The 18,359-nt window shown below is 26.7% G+C and overlaps 1 protein-coding gene across 2 annotated transcripts in view; it reads left to right on the top strand.

Moving 5' to 3' along the window:
• Nucleotides 1-18,359, top strand: part of LOC124429743 (ammonium transporter Rh type B) — a 55,985-nt gene continuing 37,626 nt past the window's right edge. The window contains exons 1-3 of one of the 2 annotated variants that reach the window (XM_046975361.1): nt 1-308; nt 8,235-8,370; nt 10,142-10,204. In XM_046975361.1, coding sequence (XP_046831317.1) covers nt 8,238-8,370; nt 10,142-10,204 — 196 coding nt within the window. In that variant the 5' untranslated portion in view covers nt 1-308; nt 8,235-8,237. Of the gene's footprint in view, nt 309-2,877; nt 4,288-8,234; nt 8,371-10,141; nt 10,205-18,359 lie in introns of those variants that run through there. The other variant, XM_046975360.1, reaches the window with a different exon arrangement.

Raw genomic sequence — 18,359 nt, 5'->3', positions numbered from 1 at the left:
CACGTTTCTACGACAAAATCGATCGCGTGTCGTCCGTCAATCGAAATCAAATATATCTCCCGAGTGCCGAGTTTCATTTTATTCGTCTTAGAAGCAAGTTTCTTTCTGCGAATCGACAAAGGTTAAAATAAAATCATCTCGACAAAAAAAAAAAAAAAAAAAAAAAAAAAAAAAGGATACTTTCGGATATACGTACATACATACATACGTTTCAAATATCTCAAAAGAATTTTTATTAACGTAGGAAGAAATTTTAGTAGTAACGTCAAAAATCCTTCGATCATTTCGAAACGTTAAGTTCAAAACAGGTAAGTGCCATGACAATAATATAAAGTTTTATTTAAATATAATATAAATTTTTTAGAAAGCGTTTTCTTGGTTTTTTTCTTTCGTTTTTATTTATTTATTTTTCTTTTTTTTTTCCGATAAAAAAAATTCTTCGACGCATTAAAATTACGTCTACTTGACATTTTTTTTAATCATCTCGGTGTGTGTGTGTGTGTGTGTGTGTGTGTGTGTGTGTGTGTGTGCCATATAAGCGATCTTTAAAATATCGAACACAAAGAACGTCATTAAGAAACATCATTTCTTATTATTATCATTATCATCGTTATCGTCGTCGTCATTATCATCATTCTTATTATCATTATTATCATTATCATCATCATTATTATTATTATTATTATTATTATCATTATTATCATCATCATTATCATTATTATTGCAAACGATTAGTTGTCTTCATCGAAACAAGAAGTTAGATGGCAGAAGATATTTAGCTTCTTAAAAATTCCATTTCGAGGAAGCATCTAAGATTTTAAGTCGACGAAAGCTTTTCTTCTCCCTCTTCTCCTCCCCCTCTTCCTCCTCCAACCCCCTCCCCAGAATGTTTCTCTCTCTCTCTCTCTATCTCTATCTATCTATCTATCTATCTATCTATCTATCTATCTCTCTTTCTCTCTCTTAGTCTCATACTCATATTTCTTTCTCTTTCTATCACTTAACCCGTGGTTGACGATAACCAGAACGCCATCGTCGTGAGCTTTTCTTTTCTCGCGGATATCATTAGCGTTTAGAACGAGAGAGTAAGCACAATAAATCCTCATCATTCTCTCTTGTCCTAGTTTCAATTAGTCCAACTAATTGCCAACGACCAACAAGGTTTCACGTTACAAAGGCCGACCTGATGAGTGGCCAAGAATTCAAAGATGTCGGTGGTCATCGTTTTTTTTTTTTACTCGAACATCTCTCTTTATCGTCTATCTCTCTTTCTCTCTCTCTCTCTCTCTCTCTTTCTCACACACAGACACAGATAGAGAGAGAGAGCGGGTACGCACTATTTCTCACTCTTTTAATAACATCATTTCAAGTGATACGAACACAACGATTGGATTGTTAGTAGCTTTCTCGAGTTCTTTGTCTACTTCTAGAAAACTTCAATGGTATACGAGTAAATACAACAACAACAAAAATGAGCTAATAACACGATGATAAATAAGAGAGAGAGAGAGAGAGAGAGAGAGAGAGAGAGAATGATGCCAGTAGAATTAATGTAAAATGGTCTAATTGTCGTCAATTTTCTAACATCCATGCAAGTTAATATAAACACCGACGCGACTATAACTTTCATAGTTGCAGTACATACTCGATATTACGTTAGAGACGTACGTCGATTTCGCGATCATCGATCATTTTATCATCGTAGTGATATCTTTTCGTTTCATATATAAATATATATATATATATATATATATATATATATATATATATATATATTTTATTTCATTTAAGTTAGATCGATCATAGTGAGAATAATTGTTTCTAATAATATCTTTGAAAAATTACGATGGTCATAGTTCGAACGTTTTTATTAATTTTATTAATATTAATTATCCGAGTTTTATATCAGATAAATTGTAATAAATAATGTAAAAAATAATGTTTTTCTTTTCTCTCTCTCTCTCTCTCTCTCTCTCTCTCTCTCTCTCTTGTTTTCTCGGAATAAAGATAAATTTTGATAATTTTATATGACGATTGAAACATTTTGTTTGGGTGCTTGTTAAAATGAGAAAATTGTACTTTCCAAGAATTAGAAAAATGTAAGTTTCCAAATGTAAGTAAAACGAATGGAACGCGATCAACAATATTTTTAATGCATGAGTGTATTCGGTAACGATCGATGGTCTTACATAGAATCGCGTGACATAGAATATTTTTTTCTCATTTCCGGCAAAGTAGTCTCTTTTATTCTCATTCCTTGGAAATCGATGATCATGACAATTGGAATTTATTTATCATCGCATGGCCGTACACCGATAATACCATCGATGGCTGGCTGGCTCACACGGCGATCACAAATATTTCAAAAACATTTCAGATATTTACGATGTATTTATTAGTATTATTATTATTATTATTATTATTCTTTATTCGTTATGTTTATGATTTAATTTTTTTGTTTTCTTTTTTTCTTTTTCTTCTTTTTTTTTTTTCTACAAAAGAAATTAACATAGAGAGACATTTACGTATTAATATTATCGGATTTTATATCTAATGTCGGATTTAATATCGGATTTTAAATCACAATATACATGTATTTGTAGTTTTTATTTTAATAAATTTTTTTGTAGTTAAAAAAATAGAAATGACAAAAAAAAGGAAATTCATCGAGTTAAATTATATATTGGATATCGTTAGAAAGTATTAGTTTTTTAGGACATTTAAATGTCGTGAAAGAAATTTAATAAATATTTTAAATTAGTTGCAATATATATATATATATATATATATATATATATATGTGTCTGTGTGTATTGTATATACATTTATCTTATCTAAAAAATAAACACATGATTGAATACTTTATGCAAGCATTAAAGCATCGACAATAAGGGAATAGCGTATATCCGTTAGGGTGATTTAAACAACTAGGCGAGGTCAGTTAGGATCGAAAGATCGTACGCGATACAAGTAGTATAACGTAAAAAAGTGAGTGAGTGTTTGAAAGAAAAAGAGAGAAAAAGTGATAGAGAGAGAGAGAGAGAGGAAGAGAAACAAAAATACAGACACTATAAAATTCTTTCAAAATAGTCATTAATAGACAATAATAATCGATAGAAGTATTAAAAAATTAAAATACGTATACATTGGTCATTTGATCGTTTTCATCCAGCATACTATTTCCATTTGTTTGTTTTCTTTTTTTTTTCTTTTCATTTTCTGTAATATAATTAATTAATCAGAAATAGACTATCATAACAGGTTAAAGTGTAATAAGTTCGAACGTTGTCCGTTAATGTGAACGTGAGCAACCATCTAACTTACAATTAGTATAACCGCATAGCAAATAGAGAGAGAGAAAGAGAGAAAGAGAGAGAGAGGAAGAGAAACAAAAAATACAGACATAAAATTCTTTCAAAATAGTCATTAATAGACAATAATAATCGATAGAAGTATTAAAAAATTAAAATACGTATACATTGGTCATTTGATCGTTTTCATCCAGCATACTATTTCCATTTGTTTGTTTTCTTTTTTTTTTCTTTTCATTTTCTGTAATATAATTAATTAATCAGAGATAGACTATCATAACAGGTTAAAGTGTAATAAGTTCGAACGTTGTCCATTTATGTGAACGTGAGCAACCATCTAACTTACAATTAGTATAACCACATAGCAAATAGAGAAAGAGAAAGAGAGAAAGAGAGAGAGAGAGAGGAAGAGAAACAAAAAATACAGACATAAAATTCTTTCAAAATAGTCATTACTAGACAATAATAATCGATAGAAGTATTGGAAAATTAAAATACGTATACATCGATCGTTTGATCGTTTTCATCCAGCTTACTATTTCCATTTGTTTATTTGTTTTCTTTTTATTTTTTTTTTTTATTTTCTGTAATATAATTAATTAATCAGCGATAGACTATCATAACAGGTTAAAATGTAATAAGTTCAAACGTTGTCCATTTATGTGAACGTGAGCAACCATCTAACTTACAATTAGTATAACCGCATAGCAAATAGAGAGAGAGAAAGAGAGAGAGAGAGAGAGAGAGAGAAAGAGAGAGAGAGAGAGAGAGAAAGGTTGAATTCAAAGCTGGCAAAGTCGGATCGGACGATGCAATAGTCGAACGAATTCATGCGATTTCACGAAGATATCCAGTGTATATGGTACTGTTAGTGCTCTCACGTGTTTGTGCGAAACGCGACGGTAAAGAGGATAAAGAGGATTGCCAAATACGATCGAATAAAGAGGAGAAAAGCGACCGCAACGCAATGGGAAAGGTAGAACATACTATTTATCAGAAATATTTTCGATTTTGCTTTCAATTCGTTTAATGTTTATCCTTCAATGTATTATTAGTTACTAAAAGTTCATACGGGTCAATGTTCATGTTCATCGTTTATATAACGATAAATTTGTTTATACGTATTAAAATTTTCAATAACGAAAATATATTAATGTTGTTTTGTTAAAATATAAATATACTATTGATTTTTTCTTTTTTTTTTTTTTTTTTTTTTGTATTATACTATTTATCAACGAATTATATCGTTAAGTTAATTTTGGAAATTTTTCATTTCCATTTAGAAAATATTGTATAATATTAATTGGATTCAATTAACGAGTAACTTAATCGTAAATCTTTTCACGTAAGAAATATATCAATGTCGTTTATTAAAATATTAAATAATGAAATTTTTGATTGATTTATTTATATCGAGTTTGAGGTTAACATTGTTATTTATTGGCATAAAGGGTAACAAATTCTTTTTTCATTTATTATTCATTCGTCATTATCGAGTATATTAAAATGTCGTTCATTAATGCAAAGATCTTTCTATGGATGATAAGAAAATTTATTAAAATGGAGGACTGTTTAAATAAGTAATATAAAAAAATTTTCTCTTTGCAATTTCTTTCAACATATTACAAGCATTTTAATTTTACTTTTTTCTTTTCTAATTAATTTTTTTTCTTTTTTCTTTTTTTCTTTTCTTATTTTTTTTTTTTTCTTTTTTTCTTGGGGGGGGGGGGACGACAAAGAGCATAAAGACATACAGTAGGTTTTTTCTAGCAAAGTTTTTTCAAATATATTTAGTAAATAACTTCATTTATGATTTATTTCTCGTGCTATTTTGAAATGCCTTATAAAAAAAAAAAGAAAAAAAGAAAAAAGAAAAAGAAAAAGAAAAAAAAGAAACGTACGCAAGACAACAGAAAATAACATTTTTATTCGTATTTTGACATAATTCTCAACGTGAAAGTACACGAAACGTGTATTTTCCAATATCTCTAATGAATTTAATGAATTCACCCCGTGTTTGGAAAATAATTAATTACTTATTTGCCCTATGATAATTAATATTTAAACGGAATTTTAACGGAATTATTTAAAGGAATTTTAAGCCGAGATCTCTCGCTCTCGCAAACGTAATAACAAATTAAACCGATTATATTTGCGTATTATTGAAGAAGAAAGAAGAGAGAGTGAGAGAGAAAGAAAAAGAAGAAGAAGAAGAAGAAGAAGAAGAAAGAGAAAAAGGGAACAAAAGAGAAAGAAGGAAAGAAAAAAAGAAAAAGAAAGAATAAAGATGAAAGAAGGAGAGAGAAGAAAGGAAAAAAAGAAAACGGAAAGGGGAAAGGAAAAAAGGAACACTAGAAAGTATTATTAATAAGTACCAATAACGTGGTTTGTTACATTTGAAAAATCTATATAAAAAAAAAAAAAAAAAAAAAAGAGAAAAGAAAAAAGAAAGAAAAGAAAAATGAAAAATACATACGTACATATACATATGTATCTACACGTGTGTATGCGTGTGTGCATGTGTGTGCATGTGTGTGCATGTGTGTGTGTGGGTGGATGTGTGTGTACATTATACGTCCTTTGTAATTTTGTTTGGAAAATAATAGAAATTCCATTGCTCGATGGTAACTTTTAGCAAGGATGCAACGACCCATGAGATAGAGATAAAGAGAGTGAGAAAAAGAGAATAAGAGAGAGAGAGAGAGAGAGAGAGAGAGAGAGAGAGAGAGTGAGAAAGAAAGAAACGCTTGGGACATTTTCAAAACGATAACAAAAGAGCTCTCGTCCCAATGAAAATGAGAAAGAGAGAGAAAGATATATATATATATATATATATATATATATATATATATATATATATATATATGTAAAATGAGAGAGAGAGAGAGAGAGAAAATCGTCAGTGGTTGGTGAAAAGAGTTTGGAGTGCGATGTTTTCGAAAGTTATTTTCTACGAGTAAGGGGATAGAACCGAGTAAGGGGAGGGTAGAAGTATACATTCTACGAAGTGGATTATGTATAACAAGTTAATAACTTTGTCCTGCGAAAAAGGATCGTAATACATACGTATTACTCAGTAAGCGTAACCTCACGAACTATTTTTAATTAAAAAAAGCTAGACGAGAGAGAGAGAGAGAGAGAGAGAGAGAGAGAGGAAAAAAATGACAAAAGGCGATTTATTAACAATTTAATCGAACGAATCGAAGATTTATTTTGTTTTTGATATTCCTTTGCGAGAAATCTTTCGCACCTTCGAATCCTTATTTCCGTACTTTCTTGTAAATATTTAGAAAGGATTATTTTTTAATCGGCGAAATCGGGTTGAAGGAGAAAGGAGAAGAAAAGGAAAGGCGATCAATTGTCGTCATGAATTTTATTATATCGTTAAAATTAAACCCCCTTGATATATCTCATTGTCGATCATTGTCATCGATTTTTTTTTTTTACTTTTCAATATAATTCAAAAACATGTGATATCGTATATAATTTCTCTATTATTTATATATTATTATTTGTGTATTATCGTATATAATTGTTTCTTTCTTTTGTTTTTTTTCTTTCATGTGAAAGTACAAAAAAAAAAAAAAGAACGAAAAAAAAAGGAAAAAAAATTTCAAAATACAATGAAATTAATAAAATCTGAAAGTATCTTTTTTTTTGCTTTTTTTGTTTCTTTTTTGTGTTTTTTTTTTTTGTTCTTCTTTTTTTCTTTTTTTGAGGGAAATGTTTTTATTCTAATGGATACTTTTTTCAAAAATCGAAAATTTTTCAATATCTTCATTTTTTTAAGAGAACTGTTTTAACTTTAATTATTATTAAACATATATATATATATATATATATATATATATATTTGTTATAATTTGTATTATTAGAAATAATAGTATCATTTTCATCATAATTATCATCGTCATTGTCATAATCATCATTATTATTTCTATACTAATAATTATTTTCATTATTTTTATTACAATCAACAAAAATCATTATCATCGGTATCGTCATCTTTACAATTGTCATCATAATCACCATTTTTGTCATATAAAATTGAAAAAAAAAAATTGTGAAGAAAAAAAAGGAAACTGCTTACTTTAACGAATCATTTTCCGTTCGTTCGTAATAAAAATAAAATTAATTGCTTTTTTTATTTTTGTTCAATCAATTGTCAAATATTCGTCCATTTACATCTATCTACGTCTATAAACGTATATACAGAGTGTCCAAAAAGTATGAGATCGAATTTATAATACGTATTACTTCTACGTTACGCTACGAAGTCTATGTCAACTTTTTATTTATTCTTTTTTTTTGTTTACCTTGAAATGGATATCTGTAATTTTTTTTCTTTTTTTTTTTTTTTATGTACTTATACACCAGTGATCATTTGCAATTAAATCGATAAACAAATTCATTTCGTTAATATTTTCAAATTTGCGATTGTTTTTAATAAAATAGATCTCAATTTTGATAGAAATCTTTTAATTTTAAATTGAACATTTTTAATGAATTATCAATAAGTTCCTTTAAAATTATACGAAATATATTTGATAGAATTGATCTCTATCATTTCTCGTTAATAATTAATTTTAATTTTTCTATAAAATTCTCATCATTTTTAATAATTGACATTTAAAATAACCGATAAAGCATTTTCGTGTATAAATATTATGTAAACCTTTTTTTCATCCATTTGATTTCATTAATACGTAATATAAATTTGATCACACACTTTTTGGACACCCTGTGTGTATATATATATATATATATATATATTTTTTTTGTTTTCTTTTTCCTTTTTTCAGTATATTCGATCGAAGCTCTGTTCTCTTTTTTCATTTTTTTTTTTTTTATTTGTTAAATTTTTTTATTTCCCTTTTTTCAATTTCTCTTTTATTCTTCCTTAATTGCATTTTTATTTGACAGGGTATGCTGTCGGTATGCGGTGTAAAGCAGCAGGTGGTTCTGCTATTCTTGATCGAAATCATCTTGATCGTACTAATCGGAACTCTGACGACTTACGGACCTGAGGCTAACGCTAATCTTCTGAAAAATCATGCAGGTTTAGTGCTCCGAACGGCTCGTGCGTCACGCGCGATGCTTATCTTCTATTACATAAGATCACGCTTGAATGAAAAAAAAAAAAAAAAAAGAAGGAGAGAGATAAAGATTACGAAAAAAATCCGCCGTACGAAAGAGATAAAAGAAAAAAAAAAGAAAGAAAAAAAAATAACGATAATAACAATAATGAAATACTATCAGCGCGATTATTTTTTCTTATTCCATTTTCTTTTTTTCCTACCATAATTTTAGAATTTAATTTTATAATGCAATTTTTCTTTTCCTTTTCTTTTCTTTTCTTTTCTCTTCTTTCTGTTCTTTTTTTTATTTTTTTATTTTTTTATTTTATATTTTTTTTTTTTTTTTTTAATTTCATAACGTAATCTTTCTGTTCATTTTTCCGATCATTTAACACATTTTGACATATTTATATTTTCGACTACGATTTTGAGTATATTTACATATTTGATACATATTTTATAACTTATTTATAAATATATTATTATATATTATATATTATATATAATATTATTTTTATATAATTAAATAACGTTTTTATTTCATAATAATATATTACTAAAAATATATAATATATATTATTATAAATATATTACTTATTATTATAAATATAAATATATATATATATTTAAATTTCAGAAATTAAAAATTTAATATAGTATTTTCGAAATTTTATAATTTCATAATATGATATTTCTATTCGACGATTTTATATAATGTGATGTTCGAAAACATTTTTTTACTTTTTTATTTATGTATATATATATATATATAAAATTTTACATTTCAATTATTTAATTTTTAAAAATATTTAAAACAATTTTGTTTAATTTTTCTTTAATATTAAAAAAATAAACAAAAAAAAATAAATAAGAAGAAATATCAACAATAACTATATTTGACTTTCTTAAGTTTATTTATATATAAAGTCTGTGAGCATCCTATAGGATTTTTATTCGAGGCACTCAACGTGATTACGTCCATCCATTTCGATATTTATTTTATCCTATCGGATTTCAAGAAATTTCGATCTCTTCGTCTTCCCGTATTTACTTTATCGTAAATCCAGCTTCGTTTTATTATATATACATATATATATATATATATATATATATATATATATATTCATTTATTTATTTATTTATTATCATCGTTATTTCATACACAGTAACTTATTTGAATCAACGTTAATAAATTTCAATTAAAGATTATCTCGATTGTCTTTTGAATTAATGATTTTAAAACTCCATTAAATAATTAAAAGAAAAGAAAATTAATTTATCTTCTTTATTAAAAATTATATTTAAATTTCGTATATACATATATATATATATATATATATATATATATATATATATGTAAATTAAAATTTAAAAAACATTCATCATTGCAGATCGTTTTTTGTCGAACAATTAAAGTCATTAAGAAACCATTTTCCACCCGAAACGTTGCCCTCCAGTAAAACGGAAGTACGTTTACGAAACGATGCGGCATGTTCTTCGTAGCCTTTGCTCTAACCTAAGCTGTTAAATAGTTAAGGATACATAGACACGATTAGAAAGTAGAGAAGAGAGGAGAAGAGAAGAGAGAAGAAGAGATGAAATGAGAAGAGAGGAGAATAGTCAGATAAAAGTAAACTAGATATACCTGTAGGGCAACTAATACACTCGAAAACGTTAACAGAGAAAACCGGTGTACTCGTTTAAGATTCTCCATCTTATGTAATCCGAAATAAGTGAATATTAAATTTTCAGAAGACGATGGGAACAACGAAAATGACAAGAAACCGCAGAGCGATCCATTACGTATTTATCCGAGTGAGTAAATCAAATTACTTAATTCCGCATTTATAGAAGTCCCTTGAGAAATAAATAAGAATCGTGTTGCTTCGCGAATGATATTTAAATTTATTTATTAAAGAAATTTATTTCTTTTTTTTTTTTTCTTTTCTTCATTTTTCTTTTTTTTTTTTTTTCATTTATTTATTTATTTCCTATCTTCATAACTTGTTCCTTCCTTTTTCTCGTCAAATTTAATTCAACGACGAACGAATAAAACAAAAAAAAAAAAAAAAGAAAGAAAAAAGAAAGCGGAAGGAACATTACGAACAAGGCCAATAAATTATATGAAATGATCGTAGACATTTTACATTTCAATATGATACTTTTAAAATATAAAACTGTTGTAAATATGTTTGTATGTTAAATTGATGAATTATTATTATTCCTACATACTTTCCTTATTATTCTCTACATATAATTAATATGATTAATTAATTGATTGAATCATGTGTTTTTCTTTATTTTTTTTTTTTTTGTGTTTTTTTTTTTTCGTTCTAACATTTATACATTCAAAATAATGAACAGTGATCAAATGTTTATATAAAATTGATAAATCTTTTTATCTACAATTACTACGTATAATAATAATAATCGAGTATCACAATATTTAGAAATTCTTAATAATTAATCTTTTAAAAATGATAAGCCATTATACGATAACGTTACGTGAATAAAATTTGCACGCAAATAATAAATAATAAATTCATCTTGATCTTAGATATTTATTATCTTCGTCTTGATTTCTATCATATAGAAATAGAAAGGAAAATAGGGAGAAAAAGAGAGAGAGAGAAAGAGAGATAAAGAAAAAGAGAGAGAGAGAAAGAGAGAGATAATTGATCGATCGATTGATTAATAACTTTTATTAGTTTTTTATTGATACGAAAAAAGAGAGAGAAAGAAAATGATTGATAAGTCATAAATAGAAAAAAAGAATAAGAAAGAGAGAGAGAGAGAGAGAGAGAGAGCAATGTCATAGGTATAAAATAAGAGAGAAAAAGCGATATATAAGTAATAGAAAGAGAGAGAGAAAGATAGATAGAGAGAGAGAGAGAGAGAGAGAGAGAGATAATTGATCGATCGATTGATTCATAACTTTTATTAATTTCTTATTGATACGAAGAAAGAAAAAGAAGGAGATTGTAAGTCATAAATAGAAAAAAGAATAAGAGAGAGAGAGAGAGAACGATATATAAATAATAAATAAAAAGAAAGAGAAAAACTAATAGATAAGTGATAAATAAAGAGATAAAGAGAGTGAAAGAGAGAGAGAGAGAGAGAGAGAGAGAGACAGAGAGAGAGAGAGAGAGAAAGAGAGAAAGATAATTGATCGATCGATTGATTAATAACTTTTATTAGTTTATTATTGATACGAAAAAAAGAAAGAAAAAGAAAGTGATTGATAATAAATAGAAAAATACAATAAGAGAGAGAGAGAGAGAGAGAGAGAGAGAGTGATGGATAAGTTATAAATATAAAGAAAGAGAGAAAAAGCGACATATAAGTAATAAATAAAAAAAGAGAGAGAGAGAGAGAACGATATATAAATAATAAATAGAAAGAAAGGGAAAAACTAATAGATAAGTGATAAATAAAGAGACAGAGAGAGTGAAAGAGAGAGAGAGAGAGAGAGAGAGAGAGAGAGAGAGAGACAGAGAGAGAGAGAGAGAACGATATATAAATAATAAATAGAAAGAAAGGGAAAAACTAATAGATAAGTGATAAATAAAGAGACAGAAAGAGTGAAAGAGAGAGAGAGAGAGAGAGAGAGAGAGAGAGAGAGAGAGAGAGAGAGATAATTGATCGATCGATTGATTAATAACTTTTATTAGTTTATTATTGATACGAAAAAAAGAAAGAGAAAGAAAGTGATTGATAATAAATAGGAAAATAGAATAAGAGAGAGAGAGAGAGAGAGAGAGAAATTGATTGACTAAATTTTATTTAGCTTTCTCAGCTTTAACAATACAAATTAAAATAAATATATTCTTTTTTGTATTGTTTTGAACGGATTTACCTTCTCGCATTGTTTTATTTCAATTGATATTTAATCATTGTATTATTTTTATTCTTTTTTTATTTTTTTTTATTCTAAAAAAACTCTTTTGCGTACTCTTTATTCCGCGAAATTGTATTACAACGTTTCCGTCCTATCGTCTATGCCATCCGTTTTCATTACTTCTTATTAAATCAAATTTATTTGTTTTAAATCGCCTAATTAATAAATTTCAATATTATCTTAAAAATAAATATACACACATATCATAGCATAGTAATTGTCTTATGTATATAAATTGTAACGCTTGCAACATATGTTTACACTTTAGTGTATCTATTGCATTGCAACACAACTCTCATTGCTCGATTTTACGCTATTTACAAATTATCCACCTGTTTCTCTTTCATACCTATTAACAATGTTGTACAATACTTAAAATCCGGCACTATAATAAATTTTTATATATAGTACATCTTATATATGCTGTTATATAATTATTCTTATTCTATTTGAAAAACAAATTTTCTTATCTATACTTTTTATAACAATAATCTTTAATTCTAAGCTTATCATCTATTATTATTATTATTATTCCTAAAGTATTTTATTTTCTCTATACGTTCTATCTCGATTCCATTTAAAGATTTCAATATAATGTCAATCCTATCAATTCTTTCTTTACACTTTTAATTATCATGTATTTTGTCTTTTATAAGTTCATTTTTAATTTATTCATATTCATTCATTCTTCTATTATATTAAAATGACTTATTATATTACCGACTTTAACTGTGTACTAATTTTACCAGTGACATATTGGATTGTTCGAAAAATAATTTCGTTTTTTTTTTCCCGACAGAAAATTTAATTGTATTTTTTTGCACCCAACTTCACACTTAAGTCGCATAATCATTATATATTTTAAGAGCTGATATAGAAAGGCTAGTGTGTGAAAAAGTCCAATTGATTCTACGCAGTAGTTTTTGGTTGGTGCCCTTTTAAATATGTAAAACAATAAGCAGCATTTTCGACATATTTTACTTTTTTACTATAGAAAAGGTAAAAATGCTGTGAACAGTATTATTGAACTTGAAAGCCAAAAAGAAATTAATCGATGTGTATGGAGAAGATGTGTTGACAGTGCCAGAACTGCTTTGCAAAATTTCGATCCGGCAATTTTGATATCGAAGATGCACCACGTTCTGGGAGGCCGGTTTAAGCTGATAAAGACACGATAAAGGCATTAGCTGATGCAAACCGGCGAATAATAACACGTGAGATCGGTGAGAGATTAAATATATCAAATTCAACAGTTTATGACCACTTGAAAGGCCTGGGTTTAACCTCGAAGCTCGATATATGGGTTCCTCATGTTCTCACGGAGAGAAATTTGTGTCGTCGCGTTGACGTCTGTGATTCGCTTCTCAAACGTCACGAAAATGATCCATTTTTGAAGTGCATCATTACTGGGGACAAAAAATGAGTTGTATATAACAATGTCAAACGCAAGAGATCATGGAGTAAAAAACATGAACCGGGTCAAAGCATTTCCAAAGCCAATATCCATCAAAAAAAGGTGATGCTGTCTGTTTGGTGGGATTTCAAAGGAATCGTTTTTTTTCTTGAGATTTTACCGGATAACACAACAATTAATTCGGAAGTCTACTGTCATCAGCTGGACAAACTGAATGATGCACTTCAACAGAAAAGGCCAGAATTAATCAACAGATAAGGTATAGTGTTCCACCAAGATAATGCGAGACCTCATACAAATTTGATCACTCGTCAGAAGCTTTTACAGCTTCAATGGAATACAATACCACATCCACCATATTCTCAAAATCTGGCATCTTCGGATTATTATTTGTTCCGGTCACTGTAAAATTTTTTAGACGGTAAAACCTTCACTTCAAATGAGGAGGTCAAAAACCACCTCGATCAGTTTTTTGCAAAGACCAAAAACTTTATGAGCGTGGAATCATGCTACTACCAAAAAGATGGCAAAAGGTATTGGATCAGAATGGCCAATATATAATTTAATAAAATATTTTTTCATTATACGAAAATTGTCTTTCATTTTCACAAAAATAAAACGAAATTACTTTCCGAACAAACCATTAAATTAATGTATTAACCATAAACATTTTTATATTACATCCTTCGGGGTATATTTTAATTATATCGTTTATATATATATATAATAAATAATAAAGATCCCAATATAGATCCTTGCGGCACTCTATATTCAATATTAATTAATCCAGATCATTTATCGTTGATACGATAACTATTACGTTTCTATTCTTTAAATGATTTAAAAACGCATTCTAAGACAATTCATCTAATTTCATACTGATATAATTTTTCTATTAGTCTACTTCTGTTTATTGTTTCAAATGTTCCCTTAAAGATTCATCAAAATAACTTTCAACATTTTTCCTTCGTTATATATTAATTTTCATTTGTCAACAATTGTTTGTATTATCGTTTCACACTAATACTATTTTCTGTAAATCTAATTGGTTTTTCGTTATAATAATATTTCATTTCAAATACATTTCTATTTTGTTTCTTCACTCCTAATTCTAATTATTTTCTTATATATCGATAATATATTTAATCAGTCTATAATCACTTACTTTTTTTATGCTTTTACTATTTTTGAAATTATATTGCTATATTTGGTACTATTGTAAACAAAAAAAAAAAAAGAAAACCTGTCTGGTTAGCAATGATTCCATCAATGATTTATTTATTATTTTATACAAATTCCTTTTTTATCGTATAAAATCACCAATTTTAATATATCATTCGTTATTCTCTCATCAGTTCTTTCCTTTTTCAATAATCTCATATAAAATTTTCTCTAAATCCTTTATATTAATCATTGTAAAGTTTTCTATATTAAAGTCTTTATTTTCAATAATATATATAATTTTTCTTTGTTTTTTTTTTTTGTTTTTATCCATATCCTTTGTCTTAACATTATCTATCAGATTTAATCCTACTTGTAGTATCTGGTATTTAGAATATCTCAGATCAATTAGGAACAAAATTTAAAACAAAGTAAAAATATTTGTAAATAGGTAACTTGTGACGCCATTTATCTATAATCGAGATATCTTATCTTTAAATGTTAACTATCAAAATAGTTCGCATTGTGTCAATCGTTGAGTTAAAATTAATTAAAATTAAGTGAAAATTTGTAAAATCTGAAATATGCTACGTCTCATGTGCATAATAAATTGTTTTTGCATAAGAATAATTCAAATAAATTCAAATTGTTTTTGAATTTACAATATCACATTTTATGATGTGATAAATAATGTGATCCTATGTACGAACTATGATAGAAATTAATTTCTAATCTTATGTCTCGTTCATACTCTAAATCAAATATAATCAATGAAAATGTAAGATACAGTTATAATGTAATACAGTACTATAATGAAAATAAAGAAGGAATCGATTCTTTTGATCAGTTATGTCATTTATTCATTGTTAATAAAAAAAAAAAAAAAAAAAAAAAAAAAAAAAAAAAACTAATCGTTGATCTATAAGAATTTTCTTCGGGATATTGGATATGTTTAGCTATGAATGTCAGAATAATAATGAAATGTAAAAATATTAGTAGAAATGTTACGATCTCTTTGAAATTTTATCCGAAAGAACACTATAAATATCTTTGTAAGGATTATTTATTAATGCATTTCAATATGTCATTCCTTCGAAGTGATTTAAAATTAGAAATTGAAAATATAATTGGACTTTAATGTCGTACAATATGTAAATGAATTTGTCTGAAATTATAGTATATAAAAAGCAACGCCGATATATGACTTGTTCACGTTTGAAAGACAGGAAAATTAAAATTGATTGTCCATCATCTACAGACGCAGAAATTTACGATAAATATCGCGTTGACTTATGCATTCAGTACATCGGTATATAAGTAAACATTTAATTATTTTTGTTATTATAATTTTATACCTTTATAGTTCATCGTAGAGACAGGAATTTGTATCTATGGATAATTCAATGAAATAAACCGAAGGGGAAAAAAAAAAAAGAACAGAAAATAATGGAGATCGATGGAATAATTGAGCCGTTTATTTTGAAAGTGGCCTAAGTCTATTTATCTTCAAATCGAGATATTTAAGGGTTTGCGTTTCAATGGATTTAAAAATATACGTATAGGATACTAATGAGTCATACTACTTAAGTGTATCTAAGGGTGTTAAATTTATAGTTCCTATTAAAATAGTGGCAATTATTAAGTGAATAATATGCGTTTTCTTATCAAGAATGGAGTTAGGCCATTTTCAAAATTAACGATCAGATTCATTATAAAATTTGAAGGTGCCCAAATCCATTCAATATAATTTAAGATTCTTCAAATTGAAAAAAACAATAGTCAATTTATTTTACATATCTTTAAAACACTTCGAAAACATAATTTATGCGATTCAAAACATTTTTTAACTACATAACGTATAAAATTACAAACATAAATTTATTACAAAACAATTTACTATTCATCTAGATTGTGTGTGTGTGAAAGGGATTTGAAGAAATCAAGATGTTCCGGTGATATATATATATATATATATCGTAATAGATCAATTATGTCCTTGAATTTTGCTGTTGTAATTTGTTTGATATTTTTATACAGTGGTGTCAATACAATATTTTCGAACTTACAATACAATTATTGTATACTTTTTTTCTTCTCAAAATAAGCTATATTTGTACTTTAAAATAACTATACTTTTTGTAACGACCATTTAAATACTTTTTTTTTTTTCTGAAAAAGGCTCGTCTTAAGACGATTATGTCGTTAGATTCTTTTTTTTTTCGAAATATTGAAAATTAAAAAAAGATATTCGACTTTTAAAAAATAGTCAATTCTTGCACGTTGCATGATTCATGAATTTTTTTTTTATAACGTCGAAATTGGAAATAAGTTTTCAAGGCTATCGATTATTTATTCCGAGATTTCAAATATTATACAAAATTTTTTTGAAGTCAATATTATTCATTTTATATAAATGACAATTATTCATAGTGTCTGAGGGACAAACACATTCCAATTAGAAATTATTTTGATATATGCACAATTAAGTTTAATTATGTTATTAATATTTTTTTTATATAATATACATTAAATTTATCAGATAATTTAATGTTCATTATTGCCTAAAAAAAAAAAAAAAAGAAACTCAACGTCTATACTAATCTAATTATTTTTCATGTTCCTTGATTATCCTCTAATTATTTCTTTCAAAATTCTCGTAAAATTTTCGTAAGATTTTCACTACTATTATTATAATCTATTATTTTTTCATAATATTTCTTTTTCTTTTCTCTGATTAACCTAACCAACTGCATTTTTCTCAATTTTGAACTGTAGCCAATTCTGTCCCATATTCTCGTATATTGCCTTCTTATACGCTTCATATCCTTTATTTGCCGCCATTTTTATATCCTCCGAAAACCATTGTTTTCCTTCCCATACTTTTGGGATTTTAAAAATTTTTCTCCTTATGGTGGCCATTAACTTTTTTCTCTTTATGGTGGCCAATGGCTACACTATATTATCCACAAATTTTTTAACTCTGCCATTTATTTCAATGTTTTAACTTTCTCCTGTTATATTTTCTACCAATCTAATAAATTCATCTAAATGAAATTTTCTATAATCTTTAACAATAAATTCTTTACACCTATATAACAATTTCAATTCCGTTCTATAAATCAAATTTTAATTACTCATTGTTTGCTATTTTTAAAACTCATGAATTACTTCTTAACAAACAATAGATCTATAATTGTTTCACTAATCTTTTGTAATTTTTGTACGGCTTGTGTTGACATATTGTATTCTCATATTTAATCTTAAAATTATCTTTTGCAATTTCTTTACATAGAACTAAATCTATCATAAAGTCAATAAATTAATCTCTCTCGTCATACATTAATCATCTTGTTATAGTTAATTCCTCTACTGATATATTCTCTAACAAAAACAAAAAAAAAGAAAAAGAAAAAAAAGGAAAAAAAAAACTCATCACAAAATCATCATATCGATGCATTCGATGAATTGATATACTATCATTATCGGTAACTTTACAT

The sequence above is a fragment of the Vespa crabro genome, chromosome 16 (assembly GCF_910589235.1).
Source record: "Vespa crabro chromosome 16, iyVesCrab1.2, whole genome shotgun sequence".
NCBI classification, from domain to species: Eukaryota; Metazoa; Arthropoda; class Insecta; order Hymenoptera; family Vespidae; genus Vespa; species Vespa crabro.
Note: the sequence above shows the minus strand (reverse complement) of the source record. Positions and strands in the feature narration are given on the sequence as shown.